We start from the raw sequence: 21,158 nt of genomic DNA, 5'->3' as shown, positions 1-21,158 counted from the left end.
TGAGGAGTGAGCGAGATGTTGCGGTTATTATTGCGTATTTTACAATTCCATTACGTAAAGGCATTATTTCATGCAGGCAGGGTAAACAATGTATCTTGTACTTAGATGTACGTACATACTTTGTGTGTAGCTCTATACGTATGCTCATACGACTCATGTAATGTGAAAATCATATGCGGAAACGAAATTTTCTACCACTTTGTTCGTGCTTGGATGAGAGTCTGTGGTGGCAAAATGATGTGGACCACGCTGAACATGGAGAAAGGCAGGAGTGCAGCTTATGGAGAAAGTAAACCCGGATCTTTGCATTTGTCGAGACCAGTCTCCTGTTGACTGCCACCACCACGACGACATCACCACCCCTTCACTCCTGCCTGCTGCCCGTCTCTCGGGTAGTGAAATCCAGAAATCTCACTTGGCCCCCGCACTAAATCTACGCCTTCGTGGTGAAAGCTCAGTCAATTGGATTTTACGCATCCAGTGAAAAGTGGCATTTCCTATTTAGATTACTTAATTGGGGAAATCTCTCTCGAAAGTCCTTCCATTTCCACACAGAGCGGAAAATTGCAAATTCCACCTTCTACACCAACTCGACCAAATGCCCACATGTGCGTCAAATTAAAATAATAAGTCCTCCTAATGATGCCATTTCAACTCGTCCAGTTCAGGTAATCGTCAAATTTGGTCTCTATTTTTCACCCTCGACCTCACCGTGCCTCCTGCTATGCTCATTTCAGCCCATACTAATTTGCGTGGTGAATAATCCAAGTGAAAGCAAATGCTTGTACGTTTTTAAGAGCTTTTGCAATTCGTTTAACCCCAGCATCCGCCCAAAGCGCGTGTGTACTTTGAACTCTTGTGTAATAACGGAGTAAAAATAACAAAAAAAGTCCTCCCTTGTCCCAGTTCATGTGTTTCAAAGTGGATATTTTATTTTAGCCGTGGGGACTCCATCTCGTCTCTCTCGTTCCTCTTAATTTCCCATGCATTTTTTCTCTCTTCAGAACATGTCATACTTAGCAAGACTGAGAGAGAGCAACTTAAGGAATGGATGAGCTTTCTCCGTCATCCTCGAGCACTCCACAAAAGTCCGCACGTAAAACCGTCGTGTCGACCATTGTCTTAACTTGGGTTTTAGCGTGTGTATCTCATGAATATTTCATTGCATAAATTTTCCAGCCTTGCACCCATATGAAGTCCAACTGTTGATTTAAATGGTTTAGCCAGAAATATTATTCGCTGAGCGTCGTTTGAGATTTTTATGGGACTTAAAATTAATCCGCCAGCTTTGCCCCTTTGTCATTATTCTCACGAATTGATTGACGTCAAAGAAGATATTTTTTCAAAGGATTTATGTAAAATGTTTGTTGTCTTTTGAAAATAGAATGAGAAAGGTCACGAATCAATTGTAAAGTTTGAAGCTTGAGAATGTGATAAACTCCAGCAACAGATATAATAAACTCGCGCAAACGGAAATTCCGTTACGGAATGCATTGAGATGGGCAAGTGAGGTGCAGCGTCTGCCAGGAAAATTTAGCATGTGTGACGTTGCGACATTTTCTGACCTTTTTCCTCGTTAACACCGTCACCAGATTGGTATACCCCAAAATGATGGTGGTTTCTGAAATCCTCACCCTGTTTAAATAACGTCTAAAACCGTCAAAACAAAAGAGAACACATTTTTGACCTTTGGCCTCATCACCGTGGCCGTGACCTTATGACCTGTATACAAGTCAGTTAATGAACTCCCTCTTACTTTTAAAATTAAATATTGTTTTAATAATTTAAAATATTAATATATTAATTAATATATTAATTGTTTTAATAATTTAAAATAATTAAAATATTGTTATCCGAAAGCAGAACTACTAAAAATTAATTCGTTCGAAAGCTATCGTGCTGACAGATGGACGGACAAATCGATCGCAATAACTACGCTTCACTCGTTTTTCTCGTTTACGACTGTATCAAAAGGCACAAAGATTTCTTGGTGTTCGTGTCCATACTTATTTTTTCAACCCTACTCTTGTATTTTTTCAGTGGATATCTTTCGTCCTGCACGAAACAGAGAGCAACAAAGCAATACACGTCTTATCTTTATGGTCATAACGTTGCTCCTTGAACAATGCACCTCACTGCTGCACAAGCATAAGAATTACGTATGTGAATGGGGGGCATTACCCACTCGTAGTCCGTGGCTATTAATACACGCGCTATAATAGTTTTACACGCTATACGTGTGTAGTCTACGTACTTAATAATGAACAGAGATGTGTCTCACTCAATTTTGGACAATGTCTGTCTGTGCATATGATAATCATCATAAATTGTTACTAAATTATTAACATTGGGTCGGACTTAATATGCGTAGAAACGTGTATGGAATATGTATACGTATGAAATGACACTTTAAAAACAGGAGTCAACCAAAACGGAGCCTTTGAGAAGCTTCAAATTTTATTAAAACTTGTTGGATCGGATGAATATTACGCAAGTTTCTTTATTGTATTTTTCAATGCTTCTGAAAAGATTGCTATTACATTATGTAATAGGCACGAACGGCTGACAAGCATTATTATTGTAACCAGCAGCACATACATTTGTAAGATGATTTTTTTCGTCGTTTTTCTCCTGCGTTTATTGTCGACAAGTTGAGTCGACGTCGCCGAGGTTTCCTTGTACAGAGTTCGACAGCCCATTCTCTCTCCTCCTCCATTATCTCCAACTACTAATCAAACTCTGCTTGAAAAATTTATCAACTTCACTTCATTCTGAAAACAATGCGTTGCTTCTCTCTCGCTGATTTTTCCACCCGTTCGAATGCTCCAATTTAATGGAAGTGGGGCGTGTAATTTAATAGTGTTCGCGAGATGAAAAATATGCCGCATTAGATTTTCCACACAATGTCACATTACTATTATTATTATATGGATCCAAGTCCCGACTGACTGAGTTCCAGTCACTTGAAATCCCATCACTTATTCACAACCAATGGGAAAAATGACGTTAGGGTGAAATTGAGACACTGTGGAGAAAGTTTCCTCATCTTTTTTAAAATGACGGTGCTCCGGGAACTTTCTCCGATGATTTCTCACTACATGCACGGGATTCACTTCCACATATAAAGCACACGCTGACTGGTCCTCCAACATGTTTCGAAAGGCTGGATAAATGTGCAAAGTGGGAGAGGAAAAGCCGCAGGGCTAGCTCGATGTAAGTCTGCGTATGTATGTAATGTGGGGTGATTACCTTAATTCACTCCATCCTGCTTCCTGCTACTCGAGCCAGCGAAATCCGCCTATAATTTTGACAAGCTTTAGTATTCCATAAAATCACTATCACGATGTTAATGCTTACCAGCAGACAGAGCTTTTGAACGCAAACGGGAGTCATTCTCATTTATGTACAGTAGTTGAAGTACGGGCAAAAGGCGCAGTTCTGTAGGGAAGCGTCTTATTATCGACTACCTCATCTTGACTACCTGGGAAAAATCTACAGCACGGCGTGTCAATTATTCTCAGAGACCGAGCAAGGGTTATTAGACAGGATTATTTTGTACTGGTTTTGCAGAAAATGTTACTCAATTCAAACCCCATTTGGCTCTGTCAATGTTATTATTTTGATATAATACAATATTTTCTGTCCACAAGTCGTTTTTCATCCAAATTTTGAGCTTAGTAGCTTCAGAGTGCAGCTGCTGTTAGAAATCTGGGCGAATCACAACGTTGTCCCTTTATTAACTGGAATTCCTTATACATAAATTAGGCCTTTGATCTCACATTCTATTCCAACTAGTCGCAATATTTCGGTTACAAGTTAGTTCTTTCAAAGCAGTTCTGCTTTATGGGACAATTTTGTCCCACGTCTCCTACTTAATCTCACATTCTCTATACCTTATCTAACCAAAAACATCCCTGTAATATTATAAACTTAGAATTTCAACTTGCCCAAAATCTCACCGTTCAGAGTGTCCACCAACCATCATGACCCAAACTAGTCCAAGCTGATTTTTTTTCTTTGAAATCGTCCAGGACATTGTCGAAATAACAATAATTTCAAGTCAACCATGTGGCTCACCGTCGTCGGAGTCCGCAAAAAGTTGGACATGATAAACCCAAAATCTGACGAAATACGATACGACTATTGGCTCGTGTCGTGTCTCATAAATCCCCGTGCTCTTAATTTCTAAAAATAATATGCGTAATTTGACACGTCTTAATCTTTCCGTTAGCTCGCTCTATTTTCGTGTCTGCCTTATTTGTTACGTACAAAGTCCACTAAACAAGGCAAGCAGAGCTATCCTTTCTTTGTCCCTTTGTCGTTGCTACACGTAATCGCACTCAATTTATTCTGCTACTGGAGCTATGGTATGTACATAGCATCATCCACTTACAACTCAGAATCATCCACTCATCTGCATTCATATAAGCATGTTATCAACGATAAAGTGCAGATGAAGGGATAAGCGAAGCAACAAGGAAACTAATTTCAATTCTGTTTGAAGATGAGATTTTGTAGAGTTTTTCTCATTACATGAAAGTGAAAGTAGTAAACTTTTCGTTTTATTAAATTTGCGCGTTCCTGTCAGGCTTAGAATAGTTAATCATGAAACAGAAACCAACACCAAATGTGACAATATGTATTGACATGGCTGAGGGAGAAAGTATGTATCTACGTACTCACGAGCTGGAAGGACGGCTCGATTCTGAGAGATTATTTGTTCACTTTCTGCCTTTGTTTCTCTTCTGGCTGTCATGTCGCTACTTTGACAAGGCGTCAGTCTCATCATCTCATTACAGAACCACAGAACAAGAGAATAATGTGAAATGTGCGCTGTTGTTGGGAGAGAACAGGGAAAAAATCTCATCTCTTTTTAATTATTTGTACGGACCAATGCACAGCGTAATTCTTTGATCTCGTTGTTTCGATTACCTACACACGCTCATCGTCGTAGTAGAATTAAACGAAACTATCCACAGGTCGAGCTCACCACTGGTTCCAGATCTTTAATATGTATTACCCATTTTCCCGATACGTGTCGGAAGAGCATTCTTATTTCTTGCGCAAGAGTTGTGTTGAGACCTTTAAGAAAACATGTCGAAAGGTTTATTAGAAAACAGTCGGAGGACGATGATCGTGTGTGACAGTTCTTTTCATACTTTTCATCCTTAGTTTGTCTTCTTGATGAGACAGTTATTCTTGTTGCGTGGTGAAACCGTTCGCATTAGGAGATTCGATTGTGTATGCATTTTCACATCGCTTCAGGTGAGAAAGTTGATAGAGACATTTTTCATATATTGGCAAAGTCATAGACACACAGGTTTCAAAAAACAGAATTCTATATCTTTTTTAGTGTATTTATGCATGTACACAGATCTCACCATTTGCTAAGAAAATGTGTACATTGTGATTTAAAATTGTAATGGGTTTCTCACATTGCACACATTTTTGGTTATCGTTGACAATAAAATGAAATACACACTTAGGTGTCGACTTGCTTCCGCTGTATGTCGCCATCCGAGTGGAATGTAAATATTCTCGGATTGAACGCTGCTTATTGGCGAAGAAGTGGAAATGTGATTTTTCTTCTTCTTTCCCCTTCAAAAGTGAAAAAGGGCGCTTTGGAGGTTTACAAGCCAAGCCTGTTCGATTTTAAAGTAAGTATTGAAGAACAACCCTGTGAAAGTGAGATTGGATTTTCCGGCGGATTTATGGGATATCGGATGGTCGGTTTCATTGTATTGGAGGATATTTTAGTACGGACACGAATTATTCCAGTCGTCTCAATTTCCCAGACGAGGCAGAATAAGGAGTTGAGTGAAAGGCAGTTTAAGGAAATCGCGTGTCCCATGGCGTAGGTTGGTCGCTGGTTGGCCGGCTAAAGATCACGTCAGCAATAAACGACTCCTTGCTGTCAAAGGAAAGTGTGAAAGGAGGGACGCGGTCGGTCGGTGGTGGGCTGACTTGATTTAGCCGACAGTAAAAGCTACAAAGTTATGAGAATTCGTGTAATAATATATTGTCGCCTCATTAAGCTTGTGTTTCTCTGTATTCACATGCACCCAAAGAGCCAATCAACAAGATGGTGAAAGGGGCAGAATTTGCCTGACTTCACCTCCTCGCAATTTAATTCTCCCTTTCAATGACCAAATAAAGAGGAGTCGGAGACCTAATAAATAGAGTGTTTACGTCGTTGCTACACGTACACATAGTCGCGGGTAAGAGCTTTTTGTGAGATTTCAATTCACTGCTCCGTGGGAAAGTTGGATTGGAGAGAGAAAGTACCGAGGTTGTGTTCCACCGGGTCTTCAGAGTAGTTTATTTAATCCCCACTGGACATGGGAAAGAGCAAAGCACCATCCGTCCGTCTGCAAATGTATGACTTGATATGGAACGAGCTGTGGTTAAAATTCATGTTAACTTCGTTTTCACATTAAAAGTGGATGATGATTTATCTTGGGCCTCATCCAGAGTGGCAGGTGTTTCATCTCAAAACTATGGCACAAGTAAATAAATCATCTCCTCCACATACGTACGTGCACTGTACTTTTGCACGACACGCTGCGAACCATTAATCCCCGCTGCGTTAGGAGAAAGTTACGTACGTGACCAAGTTGGCAGCAAAAGTGGGAGAAAGTTGTTGGATCGACGACGAGTGTCTCTTGCTTTTTTGCAATTAAGTTGATGCAACAGGCTGGGAGGCAGATTGGCCATTCAAATTTTTTCAAAGCTGTTCTGATTTATTGGGTCGTTCCTTGTGTTCATTTGCCTATTTGTGTGCTCACCCTTTGAAAAAGTTTATAAAGTAGAGGCGAACTAATTTCGACATTCATAACAAATCGAGAATGAGAACCTATTTATAAAATATTTATGACATGATGTCGCCATAATCTGGTTGTTCAACATTTATACAAGTGGACCATAATGTTTTGTCGATGTGAGTACTAAAATAAAATAAATCAAATTTTGCAATTTAAATAGAACACAATAGAATTTTATAATTTTTGTATAAAATTTTTCAGCATTTTTATTTCTAGTGAAAGCACACATGTCCTTGCTTGTTAAAATGTTGATCCGTAATCTGTGATGCTATACCTGCGTACGTAGTAGTGGGCGGTAGAAGAGGCGTTCATAATGAGGACGTCTTGAAGGAATAGTTGGCGTCGGACATGGTTTAATTTCCCCTGAGAAAGAATTTACACTGGTTCTCGGAAAATGAGATGGGAGCTAATTACAGAGCATATTAAGTCCCTAATTGGAAATAAAACGTGGGTGATAGGCTAAAAAAGTTGTGCAGGTTCCATTCGACCTGTACGAGCAATTATTTTCTAGTGCTTCGTGTCGCACCCACTCAGCAGCCAGTGCCAGTTTCCAGTCACTACAAGGCTTTGTAGCACGCCGTTGTTCGTTGGCGGAAGAGGAAGTGAAAGTGTCGAGCAGTAAATAAAGATGACACGCTCAAAACTGCGTCTGCAAAAAGGATGAAATGTTGGAGACGCCTGGACGGATGACAATCTGACAATCTTGAATGTGTGCCGAATCTAAATGTAGAGAATAAGTCACTTTTTATTTGAATTTGACAATCCACTCCGACTACACACAACTAAATAGCAGAGATAAAATAAGGGCACGAGCAGGCTTTCACTCAGGCGTTTTCTACCCTCTCACTTTCCTCACAATCGCCACCACCACCCACTCAGAGAGCTGTATTCTTCTTTCTCTTTGTACATATTTCGCCATATCTGACAATGTGACGTGACCTGATGGGATGCTTTCACCATTTTGCCATATCATCATCACCCATCTTCTTATTTATGACTCTTTATGCCTTCCGTTTCCTTCTCTTAAAGGCTCTCATTTCACTTTGTTCTCCTCATTATTCCGAGTAATGTGAAGACTGGCAGCACGGTTTGAATGCAAACTGCGCATTTCCCTTCGTCCATGATACCCTCCCACTATTTTTGCACAATTAGGATAAGCCATATGTCCAGTGCTAATGACGAATGGGTGGGGCAAGCAGATGAGAAATTATTAGTAATTTACAAAATTGCATACATTTTGCTTTCGAATGAGATGGATATTTAGAGAAATGCGTAAATGAGTCGTCATACAAATTATGAGGAGATCCTTTATCAAAGAGAAAGGACAAAGGAATGTCCATGTCTCAGAGCTGTGTATATTTATGCACATATTATGTAATGATATGGTCATATTTGGTTGCTTATTGAGGTGGAAATGTTGGATTTTCCTTGAATTTCTCACCCTGCTTCTGTTTGTGTGGTCGGTTAGATTGGTGTCTTAAATCGGCTTCTTTACGGCTTGGCTCTCACTCCATGTTCTAAGCCACTCAAGACACGATTTTACTCCGCAGTGCATACTCGTCCACAACTTTCTCCAACTGTAACGAATCCGTTTTAGAAATAAAGTTTATGCAAAGATTCTTCTTCTTTTTTTGTAAACCTCAGCAGAACGGAGCGAGTGGTGCGTTAAGCAGGCGAGGCAGTTTCTCTCACTCTGACTTTTCGCCTTTTTCATCCTCCGTCTCCGTGATGCTTTGTGATCTTTTATTCCGGAAAATGTTTTATTGGAAAATCAACCACCGCACGTTCTCTCAAGTCCATAAAATCGAGTTGGAACAATTGACAAGAACTGAAGTGAGTGCGAGGAAAACTCTAGAGACAAAATGCATAAAGTTCTCTGAACGACCCAAATTCGGCGTATGGTCCGCCTCGACGTCATCGCCTTGAAAAATGGGATTTTATTTTCTTAATAATATCTTCCTCCATGATTCCCCATCATCCGCACGCCATGCAAAAAAGACAGAGGCAGATGTTGCATAAAACGTCCTGATTCATTTAAGAGAATCACGTTGTGGTGTACACGTGCTTGTATTCGTAAATATTTTAAAAATTAATGTCCATCTTCATTTCTAACGTCTGCAGGAAGGTTGTCTCCAACTGAATCACGACATGCATCCTCGTGTACCCTCAACAATGCTGAACACGTCCATCACTTCGCCTGAAGTCTCGGCGTCCAATATCTCTCCTGAGGCCGAGGAGGGCGACAACAACAGGGACGAAATCGTGGCCATTGCAAATGAACAGTTGAGCATTTTTCAAAAACTTATGCAAGGTTCGTGGTTGGAACATCAGTGTTTGGATGGCCACGTTGCGACCAATTCAACCAGCCAGAACCAGCAGCTGAGTAAGCACGATGATTTTTTGCTGAATTTATTTCAACGCATTTGGACTCGTATTTGTGTCATAATACTTATGCGTTGAGTAATTCAGCTAAATGTTGTGTTTGGTTGCGTAAAGTGTGTCCCCGCACATTTGATGGATGGTCATGTTGGAACGAAACTCCGGCTGGGATGCTGTCTTACAATTCGTGTCCAGCATTCGTTCTGGGGTTTGACAGTTCAAGTAAGTTTCTTTACATCAATTTATTACTTGGTCGTTTGTAAAATCGTCGCATTTTGTCAGCTTATGTAAGAGTACACAGGAGAGCTTGATGGTTGGTGAAAGTAATGAATAGACGTGATTGATTATGTTACAAAGGTGTCCCCTTACTGCATTTCTGCATTAGTTAGGTTTAGTTGAGTCCGACTGGAATATAATGGTTACATATCGTCGAGGTGTCTTTTGATCTCCGCTTTGGAATTTCAGTTTCTGTAAAAAGATTGCATAACAATTTGTCATTGGAATAGAAGCTCTGCGTGAGATGTATTTATGTATTATATGATCAAGTGCGATATGATTTCATGGTGACTCCTCCCAACGGTTTTGAGCGAAAACAAGCCGTATCTTGCTAACGCTACTCTCCAAGCAGTGAACTCTGTGTGGAAGGACATGTCAGGTGCGATGATATTCAGATGATTTTGAAGAACTTGATGACAAAATTGGAGAAACTTGATGCAACGTGATTCGAGTATATGAATATTCCAATCTATTATTCCCCCAATTCTAACCTATTGCAGAGTAAAAATCTCTGTGGGACGGAAAATTTCCCGCTCTGTGACATGTTAAAATAGGCCAAAGTTTGTATTTCACCGTCCCACAGAGATTTTTACTGTGCAATAATTCACTCGTACTTATTTACTTATTTCATTGAAAAGCACTTCATAAGAATAATCCCACCAATTTTCATAACACAATTTTCGATTTGACCATACAGAGTACGGATTTAAGGAATGTCTGGAGGATGGCACATGGTTTAAGCACCCACAATCCAATATGACTTGGTCAAACTACACGGATTGCGTTAATTCTGAGGAGTATCAGGTAGGTATATTTGCTACATAAAAGAATACTCAACTTCCGGAAGTCCAAAGTTTCTAAGTTTTTTCTAAATCTGGTCCTTGTCTCGTTCGCAGTGGAGAAACTTTATCGTGAGTTTGAACGAGATTGGGTACGTTATTTCGGTCGTGGCACTGATTATTTCTCTTCTCATCTTTTGCGGATTCAAGTAAGTATATAGGTTCAAATCTTAATTCGTCTTTTGTTAATCGCATCCACACACATGCATGCACAAAGGAAAGAGAGAGAGAAAATATCCTTCTGGGAGAAAGTGGGTTTCTTCAAAGACATGAAGAAATCCAATCCTTCAAAGGTACGAAACGCATAGTTGAGAAAAATACAAGGAGCTCAAACATTATTTCTTTCTCTACCCTCGATTGAGATGACAGTCGTCGTCATTTCCGTTTAAAGAGTTGTGTGGCATTACATGTGAAGGACAAAAAAGATGTTTACTCTGGGTGAAATTAAATACTATATTTCGGGAAAGCGAATGAGTGCGTAGAATCGAGAATCGGGAGTGGAGAAAATCTATCTATTTATCAAATGAACGTGTGGGTGGGTCTGTAATTTGCACCGTTTGTTTGTTGAGACATGATTGGAAGCAAGACTTTTGTGTGCCGTTCTCTGTCTTTTGTTCCAGCGTCATCGCAGTCGTACATTACGTATTTACTCCACATGTTGCAAAGCGCTTAATTTTGTTCGATTATATAACCCCTTTTACGATCAGAAATTGAGTTTGCTAAATACCACACGGCTTGCAATCTGCTGTGAAGCCGCATTCATACGCTCTTCGCAGAGGATGGTTGACAAATTGGATGTAATCAGGATCTGTGGATTGTGAATGCAGTGCAAATACTTCTTGGGACAAGAAAACAAGAGCAAATAGTGAAAAGGGAAGTTGACAGAGAAACCACGGGTAGAAGGAAGGACGATGATTTTGATGTCGACAAGCGCGTGTAGCGACTACTGTAACGAGGGCAAACTTTCATTTTAACTGTACATACATGTATTGTACATATGTCTGCCTTGGGTTCTTGTTTGTAACCGAATCAATGCAATTTGTTTGAGTCCGTGACAGACAGGGAGCAGTGGAACAATTTGAGAAAGAGGACTTTGAAACTTGAAATTTTAATGGTACCACTTGTTCACTTGTTCTGCACTCTCCTTGGTTTCAGTAGATGCCTGGAGTGCACCCGAGTTCGGATTCACAAGCATCTCTTTGTCTCCTTCATTATTAACAATCTGCTCTGGTTGGCCTGGTACACATTTGTGACGGGAAGTCCTTCGACTCTACTCAAGGAACCGGTAACAAAGACAGAATTGAAAATAGGGGCGGAGGACAGAGCTGCTACGTAATTGATGATAATTAATTGACAACGATATCCTCTTGTATTACTTTTAGTGGTGGTGCAAAGGCCTGCATATCACCGTGCAATACTTCCTAATTGCAAATTACCTCTGGATGTTTTGCGAAGGCAGTTTCATTTTCCTTTTGCACTGGCAAAATAAATTATGCGACGTTTTCGTATTATCAAACTGACGCATAATATTCCATTTCCGAGGTCAAAACAGTTTAAGTTAGAACTTTTGACCTCGGAAATGGGTTATTTATTTTGTGTCAGTTAAAGAATATGAGAAAACTTGGAATAATTTATGCCTGTGCAAAATGAAAATAAAAGCCTCGAAGGGTTCTATCTGCACACTCTCCTGGTTTTTGCGTTCATCCGGTCGGATTCCGAACTGTTGAGGGGATTTTATGTTTTTGGCTGGTTGGGTCCCATCATTCCCATCTCTGCCTACGCAGGATTGAGGATCTACGACTCACACGAAGATTTAGCCCCGTAAGCAACATATTTATTAATAGAGCTTTTAAAAACTTCAAAACTTTAAAACAGAATAGAATGGTATTTCTGTTAGACTCTGTGAATTATATTAAACGAGCTATTACTACAACAAAATATGTGAATGAAATGAGCTTATATTTTAAAAGTTGAATGAAATATGAGTTTGACACAAGTTCGCCGACTTGATTAACGAATTGATTGTTTACACCAGGTGCTGGACAATGGACAGCAAGTGGAGTCTTGTGCTAGCGGTACCGGTCGTTATGTCGGTAAGAGTGCACAATGCATATATCTACATAAATACCTACTCATTATTCATATTGCTTATATCAAAACTAGTTGGAACTAATTTAAATTAACTTTAATAATTTGAATTTCAGCTGGGTCTGAATCTTGGATTCCTTTGCAACATTCTTCGAGTGCTTATCACCAAGCTGAATGATAGCCAACGCTCCTTCAACAATGTGACGAGACGGAACTCCTCCATCATTGCGCCCGACTCACAGTACTCGCTTAAAAAGGTGAAGCAAAGCAAACTCGCGTGTGCCAACTTTTACACATGTATAGCTTAATCTTATCTTTGGAGGGGCAGGCGGTCCGTGCGACACTTATCCTGATCCCACTCTTGGGTCTGCACTATCTCCTGATTCCAATCCGACCTGCGAAAGGGACAAACTGGGAGGCGATATATGACATTGTGGCTGCTTGTAGCTCATCCCTGCAAGTAATTTCGTGCACAATTATTGACAACTACATATTCCCTTCCTAAAACTAATTTGTGTATCGTTAGGGGTTGTGTGTCTCGGTCCTATTCTGCTTCTGTAACTCGGAAGTTCTCCTTGTTTTTCGGCGCAAAATTTGGTCCAGATTTTCCAGAGATGATGACGCATCCCCAGGTCACAACAGGGATGATGCTGCGGATACTTCGGGACCACTCCCAACTAGTATGTCGGTATATGGAATTTTCAATTTTATTTAATTCCTTATTTATACAGTCATTGTTCAGATGAAGCCGTACCAAACTTAGGTAACAATTGAGGGGGAAGGAATTTACAGTTATTTTGGGTGTGTTCTTTTAGGTGTTGGTAATCAGATCGGATCCAGGAGAAAATCAAGTCGAGTCGCAATGGAGGAGATGCCAGCCAAATTCTGAACGAGAGATGTATTGAATTGCATGATATAATAATCATGGAGAACCGTGTTTAGTTTAGAACATTTGTTTGATTTATCATATTGGATGTTTGTGCACATGCCTAGGTTATGTAGATGCATTAAGAGTATTAAAATTATGTCAAAGCCCACCGATAGTCATGGATAGTAGCATCCCATTTTTCCTGATATCATCTTCATGTTTACACAGGGTACTTTCTAAACAATGTAAAAAACTTGAGCTTGTGTTTATATAAAATATGTGCACATTACGCACCAAAAATTAAATGAAGCTAACTTGAGGTGTAATAATTTGCAAGATGCAAATCATTATCAAAAGATGAACCATCATAAGTATTTATTTTAAGACATTCAGTCATTATGTATGGACAATCAAATTCGACTACATAAGATCTAATTGATTGTAAATGTAGAACAGATATGTAGATTAAAACTAGTTTACTGTACAATTAAAATAAATGTCCGTGGTATGAATGAAAGATTTATTAAATATATAAATGTTGTGTCCTTCTGCTAAGCGCTGACATTTTCCTTGTGATCATAATGGATGGGTGTATTATGTACGTTCGAATGGAGTGGGAGGAAATGGGCAACAATGAATTAATTATTGATGCATATACAGTTTAATACATGCCCTTGATTGACGATACAAAATTATTGAAGCATCATCATTATGTGAGTTGACTCGCCACATCGTATGTATGTATGCAAATAGGTACATAGTTTTGACGCAACTCAAAACTTGGTGATGTTCGCCAAGTCTATTTTGCAGGCGTTTATTGTCCTTACAAAGTGAAGTCATTCATAATACTGATAAGTAGTGTAGTATAATATGTACATATATTTATGTAGAAGTCCTCATTTGAATGATATCTTGTTTTCTACTTCCCAGTTGGGAAATGAAACAATATTTAGAACACATGTCTTCCGTCACAGATTACAAAGAATTTCATTCTTAAAAAATCACTGATTTTGGCCGATTAAGCGTCGAATCTGCATTTATCACATTGGGTCCTGAACACCCCAGTGAATTCGGGATATCTGATCCCCATGTGCCAACCCAGTGGGACTTTGCAGGGGCACTTTGGCAGATTTCTCTCGTATGAGGCCGGCCCCGCAGGATATTTTGCTCCGGTAAAATCTTTATGCTTTATCCGAAGGGTGAAAGCGGCCGCTCTAGGCTTGACCAACTCTGGCTTTCCCACCTTTGTAAACACAGGACAACATGGTAAATACAAAGAGACGAAACGAGAGAAATAGCACAGACATACGTCATAAATTGGTCCTGGAGAAACGGCTGGAAGTTTAGATTTCCTGTCCCCCTTGAGTGTGCACTCTGCAGCTGCCAGCTTATCGGGAATTTTGGGGCCGATGGCTCTGGGCAGAAGGTAGGTGTTTGGTCCGGGGGCCACCTTTTTGTTGTAAATCGGAGTTCTGGAACCGAATGGGAAAGCGGGTGCCTTCGGCTTAACTCTTTCCGGAGGCGGGACGTCATAGGTGTTGGGCGCAGGGACGCGTTTCTTGTCAACTGTAAGATGGTGAACACCAATATTTTTTGAGTCACTATTTATGCAAGTGAAATAAATAAACTGGCAGAAATATTACTGAGGGGAAACTTGATTCGCATCGTGTACTCATATCCGAGAAATTTCCCGTTGGATTTGACCCCCTTTTCAATACCATACTCGGCCGGACCGGGTCCTATGGAATTCTTAATAAAGGAGGATCCAAGCTTGAGTCCCATGGAATATTCGGGGTTGATTCGGTGGGTTAGAGAATGGGTTTTCCTCCCAATTAAGGGCGGCAACGAGTAGCCGGCAGGACCAGGACCCCGATCGTAAAATGATAACCTGGGTTTCCCATCTTCATTGTAGTAATCGGACATTTTAGGAGACAAAACGGTTAATTATAAGTCATAAGGTATGAAGAAGCATGGACTGATGAGCAAATAAATGGTTCGCTCTTTCTTTCGCTGATTAGAGTTGGAGAATTTATTTGTCTACCAAATTGTATCCATGGTCCACCATTAAGTCAATGCAGCATCAAATCGAAATCTTATTACTCTAACGAACATACATTTGTAGACAACATTAGAATGACTCGGAAATAATCCCGTGGTCGCTTGTGAAACCTTTGTAACCTTTGTAAAATAACTGGTCAATAAATCTTTAATAGAATGCCACATTCGGATCAAGCAGAGATTTTCTCAGCATTGCTTTTGTCTTTACTCGCCCACTATAAACTACATATGCACTGTTTATATTAAAATTATGATGATTATGTTTTATTTCATAAAAAACGTATATAAGACACTTTAATTACACAGCACTCTCTCTCCATAACTTTTATTGTATGATTAGGTAATAAATAACACTATCGTAATTTAAAAAAATATGTCACTGGTATATCAATCTAAAAAGATAACATTTTATGATAAGTTCCACACACTTCGTGAGATTGTCTCAGGAAGAGGCGTCTCAGTTCGTCGAAAACAATTAAAAACAGGGCAAAGGGCAGAGGAAGAAGCCAATGAATACCCCTGATTCCAAAAATATAAGGTTAACATTATTAAAACCTGTGGAATTTCTTTTAACTAATTTGAATTTAATTTTCAATTACTTGAGAGAAGTCATTCCGAAAAATGAAGCGAACGGCCGAATATAAATTATTCCACAAGTTAGACCCAGAGCGACAAGAATCGAAAGATTCATGGTCCAATTCCTGTATGAAGAATAAAGTTTAAAAATAAAAATAAAATATAAGTCACTGTTCTTACGTCATTTTCTTCTGGAATATGCTTTGTCGTCTCGTCTTGCATATTATGACGTTTGCAACTTGCATGATTACAATCGCAACAAAAAAGGCAGTCTGTGAATATGTTTCCAATCTTTTTCGAGCTGGAAATGTCTGCAAAATGAATTAAACATCTACAGGATTTTGTCTATTTTGCATTTTCTGTCAATATTTTTGTGAACACACACCCATTCTTGTCCCCAAGAATCTTGTAAGTCTGTGATAAACCTATTTTCCCACTGGTTCCGAATTCCTATGAGGGTCAGAGGCATGAACCCAAATGACGCCATTGTGGCAAAGTACGAGAAGTAGCCAGCCACTGCCTCCAGCACGGCCACTTGTAAATATGTGTGAGTAATAAGCCTAAAGTTATGTGTAATTTTTAAGACTCAATTTGTTGCACAATTTTAAACAATTTGATTTAATAATGTGGTGCGTACTGTGACGTAATCAATTTGTCTTTGGAAGGGTTCCTTGGCTTCAGCCTCATCGTATCCGTTTCCGAAGTTTCGTACATGAGGCTGAGAGATGGGAAGAGGTCCGTTCCCAAAACGGTGAGAAGAATGGCCATCGTCCCCAAGGGGAGTGGAATCTTGAGCACGATGCACAACATGAATGACCACATCTCGGCTACATTGTCAGCCAGCGAGCTTGAAATTTCAAAAATTATTATTTTCTTAAATTTAGGTATTGTTTCTTATTGTTTGGTAATTTAATTTATTACTAAGCCAAGATCTTCTTCAGATTTTCAAAACCACGTCGCCCTTCTTCTATGCCGTCAACCACACTGGTAAAATTGTCGTCGAGAAGCACCATGTCGCTGATAGCTTTAGTCACCTCCGTCCCCGTTATGCCCATACTGATCCCGATGTCAGCTTTCTTCAGTGAATTTGCATCATTCACCCCATCGCCCGATAACGCTGCACACATTAATTATTAATTCTTGGGTTGTTTCTGGAAAAGAGCCAATATTTACAATATACGTCAAGTAAAAAACTGCTGCTCACCAACCAAATGACCCAATTTTTGGAAAGCTTCAACAATTTTGAACTTTTGTTCTGGATTCGTTCTGGCAAAAATGAGTTCCTTGTTGGATGTGAGGATTGCTTCTAGTTGGGAACTGTCCATTCGTTTCAGTTCAGATCCAGTGACCACAGCCACGTTCACTCGGGCTGGGCTTATCTGATCAGGAGGGAGCTGTTTTCGGTCCGAGAGTTCTTGCAGCGTCTCGTTTCCTTCTGCAATGATTCCGACAACTCGCCCAATCGCAACAGCAGTGGTCGGATGGTCACCGCTGAAACGGAACAAAAATTAATAAGACGAAACAGAGATCAGTGATAAGCCGTGCTATTTCCACCCCTGACAAGTTCTTCAAAGCAATTATATAAGTGGGAACTCAAACTAATATCGTGCTAAAGCTTTAATTAGTGTTATAGATTACTGGAGTAGGAAATAAGCAGAATGAATAAGTTGATTTCCTCACCTAACCATGACCACCCGAACACCTGCGTTTCGACATTTCCGTATCGCATCAGGTACAGCCGCTCTGTTGACAAAATTGTTTAAGTAACATTCGTGTATATGCTTACATACATATGTAGTTTCATATGTGTTGTCATTTTTTAATGTTATTTTTTTTCATAGTGATGTCAGTCTCATAGTCAGAGGCATAATATGTAGATAGTTACCTCGGAGGATCAATCATGGACATGAGCCCCACAAATCGAAGTCCAGAATTAAGAAATTCTGGTTTATCCGAAATGTACGAAAATGACTCATTGTACTTATCTTGAGGTAGCATGCAGTCTCCAAATCCTAAATTAAAAAGGCCCATGTAATAGTTTGCAATAATAAAGTGCGCAATAATATTTAAGAACCATATAAATTATTGATGAAAAATTTAGTAGCATTTATGTACCGATGACGCGCTCTCCCAGAGATCCAAGCCGTTGAATCGCTTGTTCCACTTGATTCCGCCAGATATTTGTGAGTGGAAATTCTGTTTCGTTGATTAAAATACGATCACAGAGCTTCAATACTTCCTCTGGAGCTCCCTGTTTGTTTGCAAATTATGACATATTTTTATAAACTTCTTAATTTGAGTTTTTGGGTAGCCAGCAATACCTTAATGCTAACAAAGTGCTGAGAGATGTGATTCTTTTCTGCAATTTCGTGGACAAAGACTTGGTACCTTGTTCTGGAATTGAACGGGATTTCACACAATATTTTATGCTTGGTCCGATATTTTTTGACATTTTTGAACTGTGTTTCCATAAAGCGTAAGATAGCAGATTCTGACGCATCTCCATTAACTTGTCTGGAGATTAAAATAATTAATTAATTAAGAATTAGTTGTTTGAGGCCTAACATCCAAAGCAGAGATACAAATTTGATCTACCTCCTAAAAATGGGAACGTCTCCCTGCATGGGCTTAAATTTGGCTCTCGAACAAAGTCGCGCAACTCGTGCAAGCGCTTTGAAACTGGGATCCAACTTGTTGAATGTCTTCTTCTCACTTTTGTTATCCGCTCCGGGGTCTCCTTCACTACTTTCACCTCCTCCCACGAATTCCGAAGTGTCCGCTTCGGCGAATTTGTCGTTGAACCACAAGTGAGCAATGGACATTTTGTTCTGAGTCAACGTCCCAGTCTTGTCCGTGATCAGAACTGCGCAAGAAGCCAAGGTTTCTAGGGCATGCAGATTTTTGACCAGGCAATGTTTGCTCGCCATTGACTTGGCCATCATGACGAGCAGCATGGTGCAAGTGAGGTTGAGACCCTCGGGAATGCTGGCAACAATAATTTCCGTAAAGAAGGAGACGCAATCTTGCCACGAGAATTGAAGGGCGAGTGCGATAAAGAAGAAGATGAGACCCACGACGAGGGAACGTATGGAAATTATTTTGATAAAGTTTTCAATCTCTGATACGATCGGACTTTTTGCTTTCTTTGCTTCGACACTTCCTGTGGAAATTATCGGAAGTTGAACTAACAACCAGGATACCTGCGGGAAATCTATAAGTGACAATTATTGTTGGTTACATACCTGCCAATTGCACCATCTTTCCCATCACTGTGTTCGACCCCACTGCCACGACCACACCTTTGGCGTGACCTTCAACTGCCCCGGTGGAGTAAAACACGAGGTTCTTGGACTCCATGGGGTCATTGTCGGTGCAAATGGAGTGTCTTCTTTTTGGGTCGCTTTCCCCCGTGAGGCTGGAATTGTCCACAAAGAATTCGTGGCATTCGATGAGTCTGATGTCCGCAGGGATGATGTCGCCATAGGTTAGCTTCACAATGTCTCCAACCACCAGCTCGTCCACAAAGACCTCTTTGAAATGCCCGTCCCGTTTCACCATCGCGAAATGTGGGGTAATCAATTGATTGAAGGACTTCATCGTACGAGCAGATTTGAATTCTTGGTAGTAGAATGAAAATCCAGAAATGATTGTGACAAGAATCAAGGCCGTACCGAAAAGAAGCTGCACAAAATGGGCCCACAAATTCTTTGTTTATCTATTTAATTACTACGACGTATATAATTTTCCCTGTATAATTATCCTGATTTGTTCTCTTTCTCACCTCAGCCCCGTAAGAATGTCCTTGGTAGAAGAAGCCGATAACTGCGGACGTGGACAAACTGAGGACAGCGCAAAGCCAGATGAGCGTGTTGAGTCCGAAAAAGAAAGACTTTATCACTTTTGCCCCCTCGGTGTAAGTTGGCATTGAATTGCTTGTCTCGAATGTGTTGGTCCCATATTTCAAGCGGTTCTTGACTACCTGAACTGGGTCCAACCCCTGAGCCAGTCATTCAAACATTTATATGCATTAACTTTTTTCCAATATACTTAATTATTTAGCAAATATTTTGGAAATTGTGCATCCATATTTATTGTGCGTACGTGGGTCATGTTGCTTCCATATCTGTCCAATAAACGTTTGAGTGGAACCCGATGCTCGTCTGAAAACCATTCTTCATCTTCCGGCCCTTCTTTTAAGTCATCCAACTGAAATTGTTCAATATTCTTCTTGTACGCATTTGCTTACATATAGCGTCTACACGTATGACGTGTGTATATTTTTATGTATTCATGCACATAAGTAAAAGCCGCTCTAACTTACAGCAAAATTCCCAACGATGATTCTTTTAAATGCTCCCGGAAGATCAAACCTGGTACTTTTGAAAAAAAATCAAAATATATGAGCATATTGTGTACATATTTAGGAAACAAAAGTACAGATGAAAATACGTATGATTATAGTTTTCACAGGATCCCTTTAATTTATTTGTCTTGTCTTTTTTACAAAAGTTGTTATCTGGAGATGGGCATACCTTCAGGTCCATGACAAAACCATACTCCATATTAAGAATATGGCTACGTCTTTGTTCTCATTAAATAATAATTTTACGACAATTTTAATTATCTTACCTTTTGATGCGAACCACCATCTCAGAATGATGCTGTTGGTGGTGGTGGAAGAGGGGATAGGATGGGATAGGCTGACAGTGGGTGTGGTCGGCAAGAGCAGCAAACGCCGATGAAAAATATTGTCAAAGTAGATGGATGAGATTAAATCAAACGACTCGACCAAATAGGACGGGATCCGAATTCCTGCCGGACAAATGTGAACACGCCGATTGCATTTATTCACTTGAGATTATATATATTTCGCATCACTAAAGCTTTATGCCTCGAAATTATGCTCACCGAAAGTGATCCAGCCAAGAAATAGCATAACAGAGGACGCAGAGTCCCAAACTTGATGCATTTAGTGATAAAATTGACACTGTTCTCTATAAAAGTCAATTTTTATGCGTAGTCCAACGATACCTACCGGAAAAAGACGATGAATTTCTCAAAATTCCGAAAATTTTGAGATCTCGAGCAGCAAAAGTGTTGGCGCAAGGTCACGAGTATAAAGTAAACTGAGGGGATCAAGTGAGTCGAATTTGGTTTACTTCGTCTTGTCGATTCACATCTACATGTTAACCTGCCCGTTAAAAAATTCCATTCCTTTTCGCAGTTGTTGTCGAACTTCTCCTCTGAGCAGCT

General features: G+C 39.9%; 3 protein-coding genes across 8 annotated transcripts; 1 reads left to right on the top strand and 2 right to left on the bottom strand.

Annotated features, from left to right (window-relative positions):
• The first annotated feature begins 299 nt into the window (after positions 1 to 299).
• Positions 300 to 13,826, top strand: LOC110852167 (calcitonin gene-related peptide type 1 receptor). 4 transcript variants are annotated; one of them, XM_035854031.1, is made up of 13 exons: positions 300 to 668; positions 8,943 to 9,204; positions 9,318 to 9,422; positions 10,174 to 10,280; positions 10,373 to 10,464; positions 11,471 to 11,600; positions 11,698 to 11,770; positions 11,983 to 12,136; positions 12,351 to 12,408; positions 12,520 to 12,660; positions 12,732 to 12,863; positions 12,930 to 13,083; positions 13,219 to 13,826. In XM_035854031.1, exons 2-13 carry the CDS (start codon positions 8,970 to 8,972, stop codon positions 13,290 to 13,292), a joined length of 1,455 nt encoding a protein of 484 aa, XP_035709924.1. In that variant the 5' UTR covers positions 300 to 668; positions 8,943 to 8,969; the 3' UTR covers positions 13,293 to 13,826. The 4 variants fall into 4 exon arrangements, with proteins under 4 accessions (XP_035709924.1, XP_035709922.1, XP_035709923.1 ...); XM_035854029.1 differs by having other exon boundaries at positions 305 to 668; positions 12,930 to 13,091; XM_035854030.1 differs by having other exon boundaries at positions 306 to 668; positions 11,474 to 11,600; positions 12,930 to 13,091.
• Positions 13,827 to 14,087: 261 nt separating this feature from the next.
• Positions 14,088 to 15,452, bottom strand: LOC110852163 (outer dense fiber protein 3). Its single transcript, XM_022100151.2, has 3 exons — positions 14,915 to 15,452; positions 14,581 to 14,837; positions 14,088 to 14,514 (listed from the first exon to the last, which is right to left on the bottom strand). Exons 1-3 carry the CDS (start codon positions 15,192 to 15,194, stop codon positions 14,290 to 14,292), a joined length of 762 nt encoding a protein of 253 aa, XP_021955843.1. The 5' UTR covers positions 15,195 to 15,452; the 3' UTR covers positions 14,088 to 14,289.
• A 175-nt stretch (positions 15,453 to 15,627) lies between these two features.
• LOC110852162 (sodium/potassium-transporting ATPase subunit alpha) lies at positions 15,628 to 21,061 on the bottom strand. Of its 3 annotated transcripts, none has more exons than XM_022100150.2 (18): positions 20,814 to 21,061; positions 20,535 to 20,717; positions 20,227 to 20,281; positions 20,007 to 20,111; positions 19,687 to 19,902; positions 19,148 to 19,586; positions 18,501 to 19,065; positions 18,227 to 18,419; positions 18,021 to 18,156; positions 17,791 to 17,917; positions 17,586 to 17,648; positions 17,110 to 17,396; positions 16,827 to 17,022; positions 16,543 to 16,752; positions 16,291 to 16,465; positions 16,086 to 16,216; positions 15,929 to 16,030; positions 15,628 to 15,848 (listed from the first exon to the last, which is right to left on the bottom strand). In XM_022100150.2, exons 2-18 carry the CDS (start codon positions 20,552 to 20,554, stop codon positions 15,722 to 15,724), a joined length of 3,147 nt encoding a protein of 1,048 aa, XP_021955842.1. In that variant the 5' UTR covers positions 20,555 to 20,717; positions 20,814 to 21,061; the 3' UTR covers positions 15,628 to 15,721. The 3 variants fall into 3 exon arrangements, with proteins under 3 accessions (XP_021955842.1, XP_035709708.1, XP_035709709.1); XM_035853815.1 differs by having other exon boundaries at positions 20,941 to 21,055; XM_035853816.1 differs by lacking the exons at positions 20,007 to 20,111; positions 20,227 to 20,281; positions 20,535 to 20,717; positions 20,814 to 21,061 and having other exon boundaries at positions 19,148 to 19,620; positions 19,687 to 19,798.
• Positions 21,062 to 21,158: the final 97 nt, after the last annotated feature.

The sequence above is a fragment of the Folsomia candida genome, unplaced genomic scaffold (assembly GCF_002217175.1).
Source record: "Folsomia candida strain VU population unplaced genomic scaffold, ASM221717v1 Fcan01_Sc007, whole genome shotgun sequence".
In the NCBI taxonomy this organism is placed as follows: domain Eukaryota; kingdom Metazoa; phylum Arthropoda; class Collembola; order Entomobryomorpha; family Isotomidae; genus Folsomia; species Folsomia candida.
Note: the sequence above shows the minus strand (reverse complement) of the source record. Positions and strands in the feature narration are given on the sequence as shown.

Bases quoted from the DNA above. Each gene is read 5' to 3' on its own strand.
- LOC110852167 (XM_035854029.1), top strand. From the start codon at position 8,970: ATGCATCCTCGTGTACCCTCAACAATGCTGAACACGTCCATCACTTCG. The intron at 11,601-11,697 runs GTAACAAAGACA...TATTACTTTTAG, and splicing joins CGACTCTACTCAAGGAACCG to TGGTGGTGCAAAGGCCTGCA. The intron at 12,661-12,731 runs GTGAAGCAAAGC...TTGGAGGGGCAG, and splicing joins CACAGTACTCGCTTAAAAAG to GCGGTCCGTGCGACACTTAT.
- LOC110852163 (XM_022100151.2), bottom strand. From the start codon at position 15,194: ATGTCCGATTACTACAATGAAGATGGGAAACCCAGGTTATCATTTTAC. The intron at 14,838-14,914 runs GTAATATTTCTG...ACCATCTTACAG, and splicing joins GCGAATCAAGTTTCCCCTCA to TTGACAAGAAACGCGTCCCT. The intron at 14,515-14,580 runs GTATGTCTGTGC...GTGTTTACAAAG, and splicing joins CTCCAGGACCAATTTATGAC to GTGGGAAAGCCAGAGTTGGT.
- LOC110852162 (XM_022100150.2), bottom strand. From the start codon at position 20,554: ATGGTGGTTCGCATCAAAAG. The intron at 20,112-20,226 runs GTAAGTTAGAGC...GAACAATTTCAG, and splicing joins TCATCGTTGGGAATTTTGCT to TTGGATGACTTAAAAGAAGG. The intron at 16,466-16,542 runs GTACGCACCACA...ACATAACTTTAG, and splicing joins GACAAATTGATTACGTCACA to GCTTATTACTCACACATATT.